This window comes from Myotis lucifugus, unplaced genomic scaffold, assembly GCF_000147115.1.
Source record: "Myotis lucifugus unplaced genomic scaffold, Myoluc2.0 scaffold_2079, whole genome shotgun sequence".
NCBI lineage: Eukaryota > Metazoa > Chordata > Mammalia > Chiroptera > Vespertilionidae > Myotis > Myotis lucifugus.
In genome coordinates, this window is record NW_005873127.1 from 1 (window position 1) to 19,300 (window position 19,300).

General features: G+C 60.5%; 1 protein-coding gene across 2 annotated transcripts; it reads right to left on the bottom strand.

Moving 5' to 3' along the window:
- Nucleotides 1–2,430: 2,430 nt before the first annotated feature.
- LOC102426276 (beta-actin-like protein 2) lies at nucleotides 2,431–9,114 on the bottom strand. 2 transcript variants are annotated; one of them, XM_023748917.1, is made up of 2 exons: nucleotides 9,099–9,114; nucleotides 2,431–3,545 (listed from the first exon to the last, which is right to left on the bottom strand). In XM_023748917.1, exons 1-2 carry the CDS (start codon nucleotides 9,112–9,114, stop codon nucleotides 2,431–2,433), a joined length of 1,131 nt encoding a protein of 376 aa, XP_023604685.1. The 2 variants fall into 2 exon arrangements, with proteins under 2 accessions (XP_023604685.1, XP_023604686.1); XM_023748918.1 differs by lacking the exon at nucleotides 9,099–9,114 and adding an exon at nucleotides 4,517–4,537 and having other exon boundaries at nucleotides 2,431–3,540.
- Nucleotides 9,115–19,300: the final 10,186 nt, after the last annotated feature.

Consider the following 19,300-nt stretch of genomic DNA (forward strand, 5'->3'; position numbering starts at 1 on the left):
CGGTCGGACAGCGGTCTGGGGTCGGGGGAGAGGCAAGGCGGCCGCTCAGCAGGCTCCGTGGCTTCACTACTTGGGGTGTTTGCTTAAAGATGACACTTAAGCCCAGACAAGCCCTTTCCTATTGACGAAGGAAGCTCAGCGTATCGATTAGTTTTAATGAGCAGTCTCTGTGGAATGTGCACGTCCGTCCGTCCGGACGCCCCGCGGCCTCTGTCCGCACCTGGGAGCAGTGCTGGGCACACGCACGCTGGTTCCTCCCTGCAGACAGGTTTGAGGAACCTCTGTAGGTTCTGGAAGCCGAGACGCGTGGTCAGCAGAGGACACAGGTCACAGTGACTGTGTCTGGGCTCCTGGGGAGTCTGATGCCTGGCACCCAGCTCCAGAGCAGCTCGGATTCAGGGAAAGCCAGCAGGACCGTGACCAGATCAGAAGAATATGCTGTTGTACTCACGGAACGGCTCCTTAACGTATCTCTTTATTGATTTTTTTTTTAGAGAGAGAGGAAGGAAGAGGGAGAGAGAAACATTAATCAGCTGCCTCCTGCACACACCCTGCTGGGGATCGAGTCCACAACCTGGGCCTGTGCCCTGACCGGGATCGAGCGGCAACCTTCTGGTGCACAGATGAGGCCCAACCACTGGGCCACACCGGCCATGCTCACTGAGAGGCTGTGGCGCTCTCTCTCTCTCTCTCTCTCTCCTCGCCTTCCTTTCCCCCCTCTCCCTCCTCCGTTTCCTGACGGACAGGAGAGCACCCAGAGGCCCTGGGTCTGCCTGTGTTTGCTTCGGGAACGCACTTTCACCTGCGGAGCCGGGCTCGGCGTGTCTCCTGGACGCCCCGCACCTGCCCCTGAGCTTCCTGGGGGGGGGGAGGCGTGTTCCTGGTACGTGAGGATGTGGGTCAGTGTTTGTGGGAGCTGCTCTGTGCGTAGGAGATGCCGCAGCCGGTCCATCCAGGGCAGCGTTCTCGTTGCCGCTGTCCCCTCTGCCCATTCATTACCCGGGGACCAGGCCACCCACAGACGCCAGCCTTCACGCCGAGAGCAGCAGGGACGGGGAACCTGGCCTGACTGGTGAGCGCTCGTTTTAAGGAGAACTTCCTTCTACTGTTCACACAACCACATGCAGCAGGTGCGAAACGGCGACACAGAAGGAATGACTTTATCTAAGGAAAACTTGCTGAAAAACTCCAACTTAGAGCTTTAAAACACAACCCTGTTTCCCACCTAAAAGGAAAAAAGAAATTCTTTCTTCTTAAGAATCTGACGATTCCTTAATAAGCAACCCCCCAAATATCTCAAAATTTCAGAAAAATGCAAATGACTCTGATACCCAGGTAACCAGAAACTGTGGCATATATTGAAATAAATGCACTGGGACTTGAATTGGTTGAAAATGATCACTGTATTCATTAGAAATGTTCAGACATTAAGGGAAGATACAGTGATATTTCCTATCTTAGATGCTTCTGCATAAAGAAGTTTAGCTACTGGACAAAAAGGCAGAATTACTCTAAAATCTCCCCAGGAACGACCCGGGGTGACGGTACCGGAACTGGAATTTATGATTTACAGGATGCGGCAGCCACGGGACCCACCGGAAATTCTCGAGAAGAGAAATACCCAAACGACGGCCCACAGAGACCCTTCAGGACGCGTGCCTGCCTGGCGGAGACGGGATGGAGGGGCTCCGGTCAGACTGTCGCCCGCGGCGTCGATAGGACGGGGTCTCCCTGTTGTAAAGCGAGGCAGTGTCTGCGGGCGCACGGCTTTACAAGTCGAATGGAGTCCAGTGAGCAAGACACGGAACGATGTGTCTGCCCAGGTCTCCCCTCCGCCCCGAGCACTTGGCTGACGGACGAACAGAAGTGGGGCGTTGCTTCCCATGATGCTGCTTCGAGTAGAAGGAAGGATGGGCGCTGGAGCCACTGCGACAGCGACCGCCGGGGAGGGAGGGAGTCCGCACTCGCCGGCCAGGCCGCCCGCGTCATCGGAAGACCTCAAGCTGCTCCATCTCCCGGGAGCTCGTGTGGAGACCGAGGTTAGTGCCCTTGTCGCTCGTTCTCTCTACACAAAGAAGTAGAATAAATCGAAAATACGGATTCTAAACACAGGACTCACTGGCTACGGATGCACGTTTGCAGGGTCGCTGCTGCTCCGTGAAAGGCGTCCCGGGAGAGCCAGCGTGGAAGCCGGGAGGTCCTCGTTCTCCGGACGACAGAGCGTTTCCCGGGATCCCTCTCCTCGCACCGATTTCCATGGTTTCTCCTGGGTGGACAGAGGCCGACGTGTGGCCAGCTGGGCGGGGCCCCTCGGCCAGGATGGAGCTGAGTTTGGGGTCTGCACGTGGCGGGCACGGACTCCCCTCAGCGCAGACAAAGGCGGTGCCATCCGGTGGCCGGGGTCGGGGCCGGGGCCGCGGGCGGACGCCCTCAGAAGCACTTCCTGTGGACCACGGGCGGGCCGGCCTCGTCGTACTCCTGCTTGCTGATCCACATCTGCTGGAAGGTGGACAGCGAGGCCAGGATGGAGCCGCCGATCCACACGGAGTACTTCCTCTCGGGGGGCGCGATGACCTTGACCTTCATGGTGCCGGGGGCCAGGCCCGCCACCTCCTGCTGCATGCGGTCGGCCATGCCCGGGAACATGGTGCTGCCCCCGGACAGCACGGTGTTGGCGTACAGGTCCCGGCGGAGGTCCACGTCGCACCTCAGGATGGAGCTCAAGGCCGCGGCGTGGACGCCCCGGGACTCGAGGCCCAGGAGGGAGGGCCGGAACAGGGCCTCGGGGCACCGGAACCGCTCGCTGCCCAGGGCGATCACCTGCCCGTCCGGCAGCTCGTAGCTCCGCTCCAGCGAGGGGGCCGCGGCCGCGCTGGCCATCTCCTGCTCGAAGTCCAGGGCGACGTAGCACAGCTTCTCCTTGACGTCCCGCACGATCTCCCGCTCGGCCGTGGTGGTGAAGCTGTGGCCGCGCTCCGTGAGGATCGTCATGAGGTAGTCGGTCAGGTCCCGGCCGGCCAGGTCCAGGCGCAGGATGGCGTGGGGGAGGGCGTAGCCCTCGTAGATGGGCACCGTGTGCGTGACCCCGTCCCCGGAGTCCATGACGATGCCCGTGGTGCGGCCCGAGGCGTAGAGGGACAGCACGGCCTGGATGGCCACGTACATGGCCGGGGTGTTGAAGGCCTCGAACATGATCTGAGTCATCTTCTCCCGGTTGATCTTGGGGTTCAGGGGGGCCTCGGTGAGCAGGATGGGGTGCTCCTCGGGGGCCACGCGCAGCTCGTTGTAGAAGGTGTGGTGCCAGATCTTCTCCATGTCGTCCCAGTCGGTGACCACGCCGTGCTCGATGGGGTACCGCAGGGTGAGGACGCCGCGCTTGCTCTGGGCCTCGTCGCCCACGTAGGAGTCCTTCTGCCCCATGCCCACCATGACGCCCTGGTGCCGGGGCCGCCCCACCACACAGGGGAACACGGCCCGCGGGGCGTCGTCGCCGCCGAAGCCGGCCTTGCACACCCCCGACCCGTTGTCCACCACCAAGGCCTGAGCTCGTGTCGGACATCGTGCCGGCCAGGCAGGGGGCAGAGCGGACGGGGAGTGGCTGCCGGACGCCGGTGCGAGGGAACGGCCAGGCCGGAGCGGCCTGCAGATGGGGCCTGGGCTGAGGGCCGGGATTTAAAGGCACGGCCGGCCCCACCCACGTCCCACCTGCCCGCCCAGCATGTCCGGGTGGCGTGGCCTCTGAGGGACCAATGATGAGGGTGATGATTATGTGCATCACTCGGGGGCCTTCCTCATAGAGAACAGGGCTGCCGCCCGGCCACAGTGCAGTGACTGTAATTAGGCAGCCCACGCGTCGGGGCCTCGGGGGACCGGGGTGCAGCGCGGGCGGGGTGCACAGCGAGATGCAGGAGGCCGGAGGGAGGGGCAGCCGGCCAGACAGCCGCTCCACCCTCCACCCTCTGGCCCATTTTCTCCACCGAGTTTAACTCTTCATCCAAATACTGTTCTTATGGGAACTCTGACTCCAGAAACTTCACTTTAAATATATTTCTTTATTGGTTTCAGAGAGGAAGGGAGAAGGAGAGAGAGAAACATCAATGATGAGAGAGAATCATTGATCGGCTGCCTCCTGCACACCCACTACTGGGGATTGAGCCTGCAACCCAGGCATGTGCCCTGACCAGGAATTGAACCTGGGACCCTTCAGTCTGCAGGCCGATGCTCTATCCACTGAGCCAAGCCGGCTAGGGCCACAAACTTCACTTTAAAAAAGAAAATTTTTTTTTATTGATTTCAGAGATGAAGGGAGGAGAGAGAGAGAAACATCAATGATGAGAGAGAATCACGGATCGGCCGCCTCCTGCATGCCCCCCACTCGGGATGGAGCCCGCAACCCGGGCAGGTGCCCTCACCGGGAATCAAACCGTGGCCTCCTGGTCCGTAGGTTGACGCTCAACCACTGAGCCACACAGTCGGGCCATTTTAAAATAATATATTTGAACTGATCTTTAAAAACACTGTGATCTTCCAGATTCATGGGCTGAGTTATGACGTGAAGCCTCTTGGTCGTCAGGGGAGCTCTCGCGCCCGACCCTGCACCCTCAACCCCGGCCCAGCTTCCCCGGCCCCGCTTTCCGCTGCTCTCACACCCGTTTCATCAGCGTCGACTTCATTTGTAAAATTTCGTGTTTTTAAAAAAACCAGAGGAATTGCCTTGGTTTACAGTTTACCTCGAACTTTCCCTTGACTGTGACCCAGAGGAAGGGTGAGCAGCAAGGTAGGTCCGACCAGAGCGGCCGGGGTCATAGGTTAATCTTCCCTGTCCCCCAGTCAACTCGGAGAACAGAGCAGGCACCAAACACCCCTTCCCCCTCTCAAAGCCCCCCCCCCCATGAAAAGGAGAGCGGATGAGCCGCGAGCACGGTGGACTCTGAGGCAGGTTTTTATAAAGTTGTGAACCGTGGCTCGTCCTAAAGCCAGTGTTTTTCTTCCCGTTCTTTCAGTGCCTCGGACGTGGGAGGTGGGGGTGCGCACCCCTGCAGCTTGGAGCTCGGCCAGGACTGGAATGTGCTCCTGGTCCCGCCTCAGCCCTAGGGGGCAGCAGCGTTCTTCCGTGGGAGCTGGGAGTCACGCGCCCGGCAAGCAAGCCTCTACTCAGGGAGAAGCAAGCCCCCTCAACTTTACATCATAATTAAAAACATCTCTTTATTGATGTCAGAGAGGCAGGTAGAGGGAGATGGAAACATCCACGATGAGAGAGAATCCTGGACTGGCTGCCTCCTGCACGCCCCGCACTGGGGATCGAGCCCACAACCCGGGCCTGTGCCCCGACCGGGAATCGAACCCTGACCTCCTGGTTCATAGGTGGACGCTCAGCCGCAGAGCCAGGCCGCCGGGCGACAGTCACGTTTTAACTGAGTGTTTCCACGTGCTGGCTGGGAGATGAGGGGTCGCCCACCACCGTTTCTCCCCACGAGCCTCACTGAGTCGAGGACGGACCTCCATTCAGAGCTGAGCAGCCAGAGAGACAGACCCCGTGGGGAGCGGACCCCATGGGGAGCGGACCACAGGGAGACACGCGAGGGGTCTCCCCGCCGTGATTGGCTTTGGGGCCCCCGTCGGAGACGGTCCTGCTCTCCCCTGGGGCATTCGATGGCCTTTGCTGCACCCGCACAGGACACTGTGGCTGCCGGGGGCTGAGGCCTGGCTCCGCGCAGAGCTGCTACGCCGTTCGCTGACTGTTCACAGTTCCTGGGCGTCTCGCTCAGAAGTGGGGGGACAGAGACACCAAGACGGGCCCCCGTGCTCTTCCCCGCTGCCGCCCGGGCGTTCGGCTGGGAGACAGGCGTCCTCTTGCTGTGCTTGGGGCTCTGTTGTAGCTGCACGAACATTTCAGGAGGAAGATGCACGTGTGCAGACTCAGTGCAGGTGCCGGCGAAGCGTCCCAACTGCAGCGTCTCTTCACCTGTTCGGTCGGAAGACAGATTAGAGTTCGTAGGTGAATTGATCCGTCAGCAGATGTTTGACTAGAAACGCATCAGTCCTCACTGTCCGAGCTGCTGACCCCGAGGAGCCACATGCGCCAGGCAGATGACCCCTGACCCGGCCTCACTGTGCTGGGCAGACGACCCCTGACCCGGCCACACGGCCTTGTCCCCGTCCCCTCCTGGGGTTGTGGGTGGGACTCACACCGTGCAGTTTCTAAAGGGCAGAGTGAAAGGAGGCAGATGGAGGAGGGAAACTAGAGACTGTGGGTTCTCACCTCGGAAGTCTGCCCTCTCCCGCTGGGCTCCTGGAGCCTCCAGGCTGCGGGCAGGTCCTGGCTGTGGGCAGGTCCTGGCTGTGGGCACCTCCTGGCTGAGGGCAGGTCCTGGCAGCCTGCACCCCTCCCCCCATGGACTTGACCCCTGGCCTCGCCTTTGGTGACGTCCCAGAGCTCATTTTGGACCCACAGATGCTATTTATGCTCCCCCCCCACCCGCGCCCTCCCCTCCCCCCCATGGATCCACCTCCTGGTTTGACACTAATATTTAGAACAGTGGTTTCCCACGTGGCTGCGTTAGAATTGCCTGGGGACCTGGGAGAAATGTGGGTGCTCAGGGTGGACTCCAGTCAGGCACCAGGATCCCTGGGGTGCACAGCATCGAGATTTTTATTTTTATATTTATTTATTTATTTATAAAAGATATTTTTACTGATTTCAGAGAGGAAGGAAGAGGGAGCGCGAGATGGAAACATCCATGACGAGACGCCCACACGGGGAATGAAACCGCGACCTCCTGGTTCACAGGTCGATGCTCAGCCACTGAGCACGCCAGCCGGCGTCAGGGTGTTAAGCCTCCGCAGATTCCAAGGGGCAGGTGAGGCTGGAACCGCTGTGGTAGCTCCCGTCCCCGCCTGTCCACCCGCAGCCCTGCCCCTCCGCCGGCCTCCGCGGGCAGCGGATCCTGGTCCCGGTGCCCCTGGTGGCCTGGCTCAGCTCCAGCCTCAGATCAGGATCCCGTTTGGAGCCAGGAGGCCGGGCGGGACATCTGAGCCCACGAGAGCCCCCGTGTTCCTCGCCGGTGATGCCGATCAGCGCGTCCGCAGGCCTCGCGGGGGGAGGAGCGTCCTCTGCAGCCGCGGCTGATGCACGGGCTGCGTCCAGAACCCATGTGTGGTCAGGGCTTCTGGAGAGGACGCCCCAGTGCCCACAGGAGCACAGTTGCACAGGGAAGTGCTGGTCCCAGTGGCTCCGAACCCTGGACAAGCGGGACCGAGAACCACAGCAGGAGGATCGTCGAGTCATCGTTGGCGGAACCCATGAGCGGAAACGTCCGCGTGTCGACGGTGACTGGCCATTGGCCATTTTCTTTGTGTAATTTATTTTATTTTTTAATTTTCTATTGTTGATAGTGTTACAGCTGCCTCCCATTTCCCCCTCCTCCCGGCCCTCCCCTCCCCCAGGTCTGCACCACCCTGTGCCCGTCCACGGCTGTGCCTGTGAGTGTGCGAGGCCTTGGTTTCTCTCTTCCGTCCCCAGCCCCATGAGGGGCCGTCTGTCCCACACCTCCCGCTGCGGGTCCCACGTTGATGGTCAGTTCGTTTTGTCCATTGGATTCCACAGATGAGTGAGGTCAGGTGATGCTTGTCTTTCTCTGGCCCCTTTCACCAGGCACCACACTCCCAGGTCCCTCCCTGCCGTCCCGAAGGGTAAGATGTCCCTCTTGGCGGTTTCCCGTGGGCCTCCCTTTGCTACGTGTTACGTAGGCAGAGGGGAAAGTGTGCGTACAGACACCGCGTCTGAATCGGGGTCTAAGAGGGTCATCACCCTGTCTCCCACCCTCCACCCCCTGGCTCCTCCTCCCACCAGGTGAGACGCAGGCATGGAGCACAGGCCCCCCAGGGCTCTGCCTGAGAGGACTTCGAGGGGGTGGGCAGGTGGGGACTGGATCTGAGGGAGGGGGGATGTGGGCTCTGATGGCCCATGGGGGACCAGACCTTCCCGCAGACGCCAGGAGGGGCTACGAGGAAGCCCAGGAGCGGGCAGCACCGCTGGGGTCTCGGCCGGAGCAGGGCAGCTGGCGGCCTGGGCCACCTGCCCGCTGGGTGCGCAGGTGAGGCCGCAAAGGCTGCCTGGCTGTGACCAGGGGTCCCGCGGGTGCGTGCCCCTGGCGTGTGCCCCACGGCGAGTCGATGAGCCTGCTGGGGGTGCACGGTCCTCCGCCAGGAGCTGTGGTTTAGACGGGGCGTGGCTTTGAGTCAGGAAGTTGCCGTGTGTCCTTTTCCTTCTGTTTTCAGGGCTGAGTCTGGCACATAGTAGGTGTGTGGTGAGGGTTGCCTGGCAACCACGTGGCGCTGATAATTTTCTCTGTTTTCCGTGAGAAGCTCGAAGGTGATGGATGTGATTCCCCTGGAGGAAACCAGCCATTCCGAGACGTTTCCACGCATTGGCATGTCCCCTGGGTACTGGTGCTCTCGGAGCTGCGGCTCCTGGAACAGGCTGCTTGTCCTGTTTCCACGCCCGCTGTGTGTGCTTTAAACAGAAACACCCCTTCACCGGGGCCCACCCTTTCTCGTGATTCACGTTCCCGTCTTGGCTCTTCAGAGAGTAGAGGTCCTATTTGAACCCAACACCCACTCAATGAAGTGGCTGGAGATCTGAGCGGCTCCAGAGGCGTTCGGGGTCCGAGGGCAATGCCCGCTTCCTCCCGATTGGCCGCTGGGCGCAGCTGCGGGCTGACACGTGGAGCAGAGGAGGCGAGAACGGATGTAAAAAACAAGACGATTTGGTTGCGCAGACCACAAGGATTATGGGAGCTCTTCTTCTCTCCTTGGCCAATGACAAGTGAGGCCGTGTTATATGTGACATGAGCCTTCACCACAGGCTGGTCACGTCCGTCACGCAGAGCGAATCCAGCAGCAAGCAAATCATCCTCAATCCTTGGGCTCCGAAACGCAGGCTGGTCCCCGCCCTTGCAAGCGATTTCCATAACGCGCTTCCCTCTGCCATCACGGTGTGAGGCCAGCCAGCCGGGGCCTGCGGCCAGGAGGGGGCCGAGTCCGAACCACCTCATGCAATTATGCAAACGCGGTTCCTGTGAGGTACCAGGAAGGACCCTGGCTGTCAGTCATTTCGGACGCCTTCAGGGCTGGTCCAGCCGACCAGTAAACCTGATTGTACTCCTGGTTGTTCAGTGTATTTTGGAAGCAAAAGCTTGTAAACATCTTTTAAAAATGGTTTCTAATACACCCTTTTCGAAGGTTTGTCTTTAAGATGCCTGGAATGGCCTTTAAATGTCTTCAGTTTGCGATCCCTGCTGGTTGGCTGTTTGCGGAAAGGGGCCGGTCTGATTGTGGCTCTAATTCCGCCTCGAGCCCCAGCGAAGCCTGGAAGAGGCTCTTATCCCTGCGGCAATCACGCAGGATTTCCCATCTTCCTTCTGAGATTCTGCAGCTCACGCAGCAGCGGACGTGGGCTGATGGGCAGCAGGGACGGGGGGACTTTGCACCAGCCCTGCTGGCTCTGTGCCCAGAGCCGAGGTGGGGCCGGGGCAGACGGAGAGGAGGAGAGAACGGGTTTGCTCTCCAGAGACCAGTCAGAGGCTGTCCTGTGGCGAGGACCTCATGGCAACACTGCAGCCGTGGGCGTAGCAGGCCAGGCGGTGTGTGGCTGCTCCGATAACAGGGTGTTTAGGTATAGAAGGCAGAGGCGCAACGTTTGACAGATAGAAAAAGGATGGATTCCCGCCCTCTTCGCCAAGTGGGTAGCTGGCGTTGCAGCGACACAGATTCAGGTGACAAGAACCATAAACAAGATGAGCTTCGGGCAAGTTAAGGGCTGATCCCAGAGATCAAGGCCGAACTCAGAAGGTCAATAGGGAGGAGGCACAGGCCACCCAGGAGGCTCCGTGGCTCAGTCGCACTTATTTATCCGTCTGTCTGTCCGTCTGGGCTCATGCACCGCGGGGAGCCCTGGAGGGAGGGCCACGGGCGAGCTGCCGTGGAGGTAACGCTGAAGAGGAGTCAGAGAATAAAGAAACACAGGGGCACAAAGACCCGGTTATGGGTCAGTGTGGACGGACAGATACGAATATGACTATGACCATGGAAATGGAGATGACCTATTTCCAAGGCACAGAGGGCTCTGAAGGCGTTAAAGGCCAGGGCACGGAGCTGGGTGGTGTGGTTAACGGCACAGATGCCGCCAGAACCGTCAGGGAAGTCTCCCCTGTGGAGGGTACTTTTGAGCAGAGGGACTGAGTGGGGAAGGGGGGCTCTGTGGACACCGGGGGGGAGGGCACAGACCGGAGGAAGGACCACCGTGGAGCAAACCCGAGAGCAGCGAGAGGCGGGGTGGATGGAGCCGGGCAGGTGTGGGAGGGGCAGGCGATGGGCCCCAGGGCGGGCAGGTCTGGCTCCGACTGGGACGGAAATCCAATGAAAAATCCGAGCGGGGTGGACGCACAATCTGATTCATTTCAGGAGGTTATGACCGGCTGCTACGGCCAGACTAGCCTCACGGGGCAGGACCCGGCCGGAGGCGGGACTCAGGGCTGTCAGCCGGTGGCCAGAGGCTTGAAGTAGAGCCACCCTTTGCAGCGAGTGCACAGGACTCGTGGATGGGCTGGGGGAGCGTCAGAGGCACGAGGACGAGGACTGACTCTTGGGGTTCTGGTCTTAACAATCCCGTGAAGGGGAGCAACAGTGAGAAACACGTGGAAAAGTCCCACGCTGGGGTCTAAAGCCCCTGGAGGCATTTGGGGGGCTTGTCTTTCATGAAAGCACCTGAGAAGGACTTACTTGTGGGCATCGGTTTCTTTATCTTGAAAAGGGAAGTCGTAGCACTGGTTTTACTCTCCCTGAAAACGATTGTGAGGCTCAGAAGGGACAAAAGGGGGGCAGGCGCTTTGAAGAGGGCGGCACGTGACACGTGATGTGATTGCCAGGCCCGGCCGGCCGTGCCCGTGGCTCCGTGCCCAGCTCTGCCAGGGGCCTGCCGGACGCCCTCCATCTGTCGATGACTCAGGTTTTCCAGCCGTCCAGCAGGGACGGTCGGAAACAGTCCTCTGACGCAGCGATGTGATGGTGACAGACAGGATGGGTTGTCACGGTGTGGTCTCCGGGGGGCTCTCGCCGCTCCCCATTCCCCCAAATATCAGCATAAAAGAGCCTGTGCACGGTAGACCTTAAGGGTGGAGGTCGGCTGAACACTCTGGTTTTCTTCCAACGATAGCTCTGCCCTGTGCTCAGCCTGTGACGTGGTTCCCATGCCTGTGAGTCGGGGTCTACAGGGCACTTCCCTCAGAGACACGATTTCAGCTTCAAAAGAGCCCACAGCCCAGCCAGTGTGGCTCAGTGATAGAGCGCCGGCCTGCAGACTGAAGGGTCCCGGGTTCGGTTCTGGTCAAGGGCACATGCCCGGGTTGTGGGCTTGGTCCCCAGTGCAGGGCGTGCAGGAGGCAGCCGATCAAGGGTTCTCTCTCATCATTGATGTTTCCATCTCCCCCTTCCTCTCTGAAATCAATAAAAATATATTTACAAAAACAGAGCCCATGCAGAGGGCCTGACAGAGCGGGACCTGGTGCGGCCGCAGAAAGCCGCCCTGTGTCTGAGGCTGTGGCTGCATCCGTCCCCACGGCTGCTGTATCGCCCCCCTCCTGCCTGAGTCGGGGTCAGAAGTCCCAAGTCAGTTTCACGGCCCGAACCCGAGGCTTGGCTGGCCCGCTCCCCGGAGACTCGGGGTCGGGGTTGGGTTTGCCTTTTCCAGCTTCTAGAGGTGCCGTTCCCCACGGTGCTGGGCGTGCGGCCCCTCTTCCATCTTCGACACCATCCTTGTAGCACCTCCGACCTCTGCATGCCAGCACCCACTTTCTTCTCTTCTGCCTGCACCCCCCTCTCCGTCTCCCCTTTTGAGGGCCTGTGATTACACGTGGGGCCACCTGCAACATCCAGGTACCGTCTCCATCTCGAACCCTCAGCTTGATCGCCTAGCGAAGTCCATCTCGCTGTAAGGTAGGGTCACGGGGAGCAGGATTGCGTACTGGGGGCTGTTAATTCAGCTGACAACATGGTCCGGCTTGGGTCTAGCTTAAGCTTGTGGTGGCGTGGACGTCGCTGCAGAAATAAGGGGACACGGTTCGCATCTGCGTTCACGGACTCTGACGCTTCATTTCCTGCCTCAGTTTGGAGACTCACCATGTTTTTCTTCTCAGGGACTTTCATTCCCTCTATAAATATTTACAGAGCGCCCATTACGGTGCTGGGAACTGAGCAAAACAGAGGGAACCTTACCTGACCTCCTGGGGCACGTGGGAGAAAACATAAATAAAGCCACCGCACAGACACAGGCCTGCGGCAGGGACGGGCTGGCCCAGAGGAGCCAGCGTGGACAGTGGCTAACGTGGTGCAACCAGCTTTTATTCAAGACGGTGGCAGTGAGGGAAGAGGGACCTCGTCTAGGTCTCTCCTAGGGGCTCGAGTCTGAACACAGCGGGGCCAGTGGGAATTCGTAGCCCCGGAGCACGGTGGGGTCAGGGGATGGAAAACCACCAGGAGGGGGCCCCGGGGCTAAGGGCTTCTGGCTCAAAGGACTCCCCCAGATTCCAGCTGAAGGAAGCCAGGGTGGTCGCATACCTCAGGGGGAGGAGACGAGGTCAGGCTCTGAGGGCGGAGAGACCTCTAACTGGGCTCAGCAGGAGTCCTGCTAAAACCGGGCTCTTGGAAACACGCCCAAGGACGGGCCTTGTTGCCGTGGCTGGTGTGGCTCAGTGGATAGAGCAGCCGTGGGCAAACTATGGCCCTCGGGCCGGATCCGGTCAAGGGTATGTACCTCGGTTGCAGGCTCCTCCCTGGCCCGGGCCCTGGTCGGGGCACGTGCAGGGGGCAACCAATGGATGTGTCTCTCTCACATCGATGTTTCTCTCTGTCTTTCCCTTTCTCTTTCACTCTAAAAATATCAATGGAAAATATCCTTGGGTGAGGATTAAAAAACAAAAAAAAGGATGGGCCTTGTTGAAAAAGTTGGCTCAGGGGTTGGCTCTGGGGGCTGGACCAACATGGGGCCTCCGGGGCGTGTTGCCAAGCTCTGGAGGAATGCTCCTCTGCCTCCGCTTTGACGGATCTTCCTCGTCCCAGTCCCTTTCCCGGCGTTCGCTCAGGGCTCATGGCATCTGATCACCATGGAGACACGTTGGCTGGGCTTCTCTAATTGATGCACTTTTTTTGACCTTTCCCTCCAACCTCCTTCTCCGTGGATGACCTTGTGCTTCTCCCTGGATGACCTTGTGCTTCTTTGAACAGCAGCTCAGGAGAAATCTTTGGACAGTTGGACTATTAAGTCTAAACAGAACCACCGCATTTCAAGGTGACACAAGACCTGAGAGGGAAACTTCTGACACAATTTCATTTTTCCTGTTAAAGGAAGAAATCCAGCTTCTTCATTCGGAGAAGTAGGGACGTGGTCTCCCTTTTGTCTCTTCCCGAGCCGTCTCCCAGGGCCCCAGGGGAAGTGGGTGTCACAGGCCCAGAAAGAACGAGATCGGCTACATGAGCAGCGCTGTTCCCTTCTCTCTCCACTCCCTGCAGTCAGCGGGGTCCCTGTGCCCAGCTGCGGTCAGCGGGGTCCCTGTGCCCAGTGCCCCCCCCCCCCCCCCGTGAGGGGTGTCACCAGCCCAGGCTCCTCCCCATGTGGCTTTTGGGACTGGAGTCCTGACACTCTGTGAACTGTCTGGTTCCAGCCGAACCCGCTTCTGCTTCCCGGGACCTGCAGACACCCCTTTCCTCCCTCCTGCTGTTCTCCAGGAAATGTGGCCACGGCCGCCGTGGTGAGGGGTTGTCCCTTCTGTGCTCATGGGAGCTGCTGCTGCGGAGAAGCTGGACGGAAAGGGCTTGGGCAGCAGGCGGGCTGTCCTGGAGCAGGAGAGGCCTCTGCTCACAGACCGGGGACGGGTCTTCAAAGAGCAGCCTCTGCCATCTCTGGTTTTCATCCGAACGGAACGGCACTTCCTCTGGGGAGACCCTCACTGGACAGAGAACAGCAGCTCCTCTTTCCAACCGGCCCTGCTGGTTCCCGGGTCCTCACACCTTCCGAGACCTCGGCTCCGGGGCCTTTGTTTCTGGGCCTCAGACCGTGCTCATCCCCCCACGTGGGGGTCGCTGTGAAAACTAGGGACACCGGACGTGTGGACGCCACCTCCTGGGTGAGCGCAGCCTGTGGCGTCCGGGTAATCCTCCGGCATCTCCGGGAGGCATGGCCTCTCCTGGGTGAGAATGGGGGAGGCAGGAAGAGAGAGGCAGCCGCTCCTGGATCCACGACGCTGGGTGGCAGGGGGCGTCAGACCGCCTCTCTCTATACCCGCCTCTCTCTACACCTGCATCCTGAAGCCAAAACCCCCTGTGCGTGTGTGAGTCGTGTGGGCCGCTTATTCAGGGCCCGGAGCCTAATCCTAAGGCTGCTCCTCCATTCCTCCTTCCGTTTCCATGTCAACAGTGAAACATCACTTGGGCCCAGAGTGGGGGAAGGAAGGAAGGAGGAAGGAGGAAGGGAGGGAGGGAGGACATTCTGTCAAGGCTGCTGCAAGAGAGACACAGGGTGGGCACACACTCCCCTCCTGTCCCCTTGCCTCGCCCCCGACCCCCTTCTGACCCTAAGAAGGAAACAGAGAGGGGGCTCCGAACTGTTAGCTCCTCCCCTGGCGAGGGTCGCGCCAGGTAGGGGGCAGCTCCGCTTGGAGAGACGGGAAACCGCTGACTCCAGTCCCGCTCCTGACCCCGGTCCTGGCTGACAACCTGTCTCCTGCGCGCGCTGCGGGGCCATCGCGAGGTTTGTGGGGTCGGGACCTGCCCCTGGGTGATCACCAGGCTGACCCCGACCAGCTCTGATGGGCAGACGCCAGGGCGATGCGTGCACGAGGGCAGCGGGCTTGGTCCGGCAGGTTTCACTCGGTCTCGGGGAGCCTGTTCAATAGCAGCCAGGCAGCGCTGGTCAACGCCGGGAGGCTCTGATTGGCTGGCTGTGGTGAGGAGCCAGCCCGAGAGGCTCTGATTGGCTGGCTGCCCACGAGGCTCTGATTGGCTGGCTGTGGTGCCAGCCCGAGAAGCTCTGATTGGCTGGCTGTGGTGAGGCGCCAGCTCACGAGGCTCTGATTGGCTGGCTGTGGTGAGGAGCCAGCCCGCGAGGCTCTGATTGGCTGGGTGTGGTGAGGAGCCAGCTCACGAGGCTCTGATTGGCTGGCTGTGGTGAGGCGCCAGCTCACGAGGCTCTGATTGGCTGGCTGTGGTGAGGAGCCAGCCCGCGAGGCTCTGATTGGCTGGCTGTGGTGAGCCGGCCTGGGAGCCAGGGCACGTGTCATGGATGTCTCCGCAGCCCCGGGCTCTCTAACCCGGAGAGGGTTTATCTAAACCGGCTGCGTCAGTCACGTGGTAGCGAGAGGAGAACCTACATGTGGACCATGTAGGACTTCCGCTCACTGACATGTTCCCAGATCTGCAGTTGCACATGTGGGCAGTCACGTGATATTACTAGGTCGCTGGATAAGACACGTCTAACCGTGATTAGGAAAATAGTTCGCATGTGCTTTCCTGGTGGAGGGACGGTCATCGCACGGCGTCCTCTCCGGGATGCAGTGCCCGGCAGGAGCCCTTCCTTCCTGCCTCCGGGTGGGTGCGGCTCCTCCTGGTACTCAGCTGTGACTTCAATGCCCACGTGACGCCTCCCAGCCCCTTGCAGGGAGGGCACGTGACAAGGGGACCAGGTGACCGTGGGAGCTGAGAGCGCGTGGGCTCCTGCCTGACGCCCGGAGGACAGCGTGGCCCGAGGTGCGGAGTCGCTGCGAGGACCAGCCCGTAAGTGCGTGCCCTGGGCTCGGTCCCTCTGGCTTTTCATTCCCTGGACTCAGCTGCCTGGGAAGAGGTCAGTCCCCGCGCTTTGGGGCGGCCTGGAGGTGGAGCCCCGGGACCGGACCAACAGGGGTTCAGTTCTCGGTTCTGCCGGTTGCTGTGTGGCTGGGCAGGCGGCTGAGCCCGGATTTTCGGCTCCTTCCTCGGCGGGTGCGTGGGAGAACGAGCCTGTGCTGGCGGGTGGGTGCGGGGTGAGCAGTGCGATGAGGGGCCCGGCGCGCAGGAGGCGCTGACCCCGTGGCCGTGTTCGCACCTGACGGGCAGGTGGGTGCCCTCTCCCTTTCCGAGGCGGTGACCGGGGACCCGAGCTGGTGGCTGCAGCCAGGCCACGGAGGCTGACACGGCCTCAACACGCGGGGCCGTGGGAAGGGAATGAGAGGGTGCATCGGGTTAGGTGCTCCTGTTACAGAGAACAGGCGCTTGCATGCACAGAACTGCCTCCCACTGGCCAGGATGGCTGTTCGCAGGACGGAGCTGGGGCCCGGGAGGCGGCCTCCGTCCGGGGACAGCTGCGCTGTGGGCAGCTCGCTCCTCCGCGCAGAAACGGCCACCGCCTTTCGAGTTTTCCTCCCGGGGAGGCCCTGGCATCTGGGTTTGCTCTCTGACACCTTCCCCTTCACGCACCCGGGACGGGCCTCCTCGGATGCACTGCGGGTTTGGTTAGGCCACCGACGCCGTGAAGCTAGGCCCAGGGCCTCGGTGCCGCCGGGGGGATCTTGCCTTTAATTTATAAAAAATGCACAACATCCGTGGAGCTCAGTGGAGTGAACGCGATGGAACGAGGCGCGTCTGCACTCCGGCCGGTGGAGCAGCTGCCGTTGGCCCCGCTCCCTCGGCGCCCACTCGCTCCATTTTGCTCTGGACCCTCCACGCATCTCCAGAGTCAGTCCAGCCGTTTTCCAGACCCTGATCCTCGGTTCCCCGTGGGAAGCCCTTTCCGACCGCTCTGCAGACACATCACTTCCTCCATGGGCTCCCACCTGTCTGTCCACGGTGCCTCCCGCTCGTTCCTAACAGTGAGACTCACCTGCACGTGTTTGTTAACTAGAAACACCAGGGCCTCATCCAGACACCAAGTGGCGTCTGGGAGGGAGGGGCCTGGAAGGAGTTCCTGTCGGGGAAGGAGAACTTCCGGTAACACCCGCGGCTCACACTGCGGTCCCAGGCGGCAGCACCGCGTCCTGTGGGCGCGGGAGCGGAATGAGGAGTCCCGGGCCCCTCCCGGAGCCGCCGCCGCAGGAGGTGCGTTTCCACGGCTCCCAGGTGAGTCCCTGGCCGCCGGAGTGTGGGGAGCGCCGGCTCCACATTCACTGCTTGCCACTCGGGGTGCAGTTGATGCAGCCAGGCCCTGCGAGCCCATGAATGACTCCAAGCCGCTGCCGTGACTCCTTTTTTCAGAGGGTGAGACACCCATGAAGCTGGACTCTGGAATTGTAAATAGTAGATGCTCTTTGTCTTACCTACAAAAAAGGCACTTTCCTATGTTTCAGCTTCGTAGTAAGTGGTGGTAGCCTTGGGGTGAGCCCTCGGGGAGTTCGGATGATTGTGGGCGCCAGTAGCTGTTGGTTTCCAAGGAGAAAACCCCTCAGATTAACATGCGTGGTTGTGTCCCGTGGTTAGTGCCCGTGGGGTCTGAGCCGGGAAAGGAGACCATGGGGACGGGGCGTGGCTGGGAAGCGGGTGTGGGCGGGGCCTGGGGTGTGGGCGTGGCTGGGAAGCGGGTGTGGACGGGGCCTGCGGCGTGGGCGGGGCCTGCGGCGTGGGCGGGGCCTGCGGAGACAGATTTAAGGTCCCGGCTGGACTGACCTGCTGTTACTTGCTCAGCGCACGTGGGCTTGGAGGCCGCAGGTGTCAGCGCGCGTTTTCTCCCACACACACAGGCTGACCTGCCCTTTGTTCTGATGTGTAATTGTCATCTTGGTTCCAAATCCCCGGGACTGCGATTGTAGACGACGGCGAGAATACAGAGTTGCTCCGTCTGTTAATGCTCAGGCAGAGGACCTGTGGGCTTGTCTGGTGTTGTGTGTTTGAGGGCCTGGGTCTGCGACATCTGAGGAAACTGGAGGAGGAAGGAGAGATTTCCTGCCAGACTCGGTGCTGCGCTCGCTCTTTGCAGGAGCTGAGAACACAGTGAAGACACAACGAAGAGCGGCCTCCCCCACGCAGTGCAGCCCCTGCCCCGGTGAAACGTGTCCTGCTTGAGGGTTGCAGGCAGCTCAGTCCAGGGTGTGGCCTCCGGGCTGTTTCTCTGTGGCTTTTGCTGACAACCCGATCCAGCTGCAGTTCTTAGTCTGAACAAAGAGGCTTTATGTGGAAAGTGCTTGTGATGTCTCAACATGACGAATAGTCAGGTGGCGGCGCCGTCAGAGGGTGAGCTGTAAGGGTGCTCAGGGTCGCTGGCCTGGACCTGGCAGAGGTCACGGAGGTGACCTTGGGGTCACGTGCCTGAGTGGCCAGCGAGAAGGCCCCGTGGAGAACGCGTGCGTGGAGCCTCTGTGCGTGTTTCTGTAATGTTCCTCCGCAGGAAAGCGTCTCCTAAAATACCTTGAAGTTCCAGAGAACGGGCACGAAGCGGCTTCACCACAGCTTTACCCAGGATCACAGCCCCTCCATACAGGCTGTGCGTGCCGCTCGGATGCTTCTAGAACAGGAGCCGTGGAGCTAGGACACGAGTGGTTTCTCTAAAGAGCGAAGCCCGTCCTGGCGGGTTCAACACTGTGCTGGCTCTTTGCCTCCAGGCCCGAGAGGGGTGGCCGCGCGGGAGCCAGATTGTGCTAGGAGAGCCCTCGGGGCTGCGCCTGCCCTTTCGGCCTTGATCTGGCGAAAGTGCGTTTGTGGCTTTGTTTCCACGTGGCCGAGAGGAGGAGTATGTTCCCCGTGTCTGGATGAGGAGGCCTTTGCATCTCACCGTCGTCGTCACAGAACCACCTCATCACAGACACTTCTTTCGGCCTTAACTGTGTCTGGTCTGCACTTACCAGCGATTCTCCATGTGACTTAGTGAGGTCCTGTGTCTCTCATCACCCTAGCTCAGTGGTCTGCAAACTGCGGCCCCTTGAGTGTGGCTCTTCCACAAAATACCACGTGCGGGCGCGCATGTACTGTGCGATTGAAACTTCGTGGCCACACTCAAGGGGCCAAAGAGCTGCATGTGGCTCATGAGCCGAAGTTTGCTGACCACTGCCCTAGCTTCCTCCTCTTTCCCCTCCTCCCCCTTCTCCTCCTCTCCCTCCTCCTCCTCTTCCTACTGCTCCCCATCCTCCTCCTCCCCCTCTCCCCTTCCTCCTTCTCCCTCTCCTCCTCCTCTTCCCCCTTCTCTTCCTCCTCCTCCCCCTCCTCCTCCTCTTCCCCCTCTACTTCCTACACCTCCCCATCCTCCTAACTAAAATAAACACCATAACCTAGGCATATCGGTTACGGC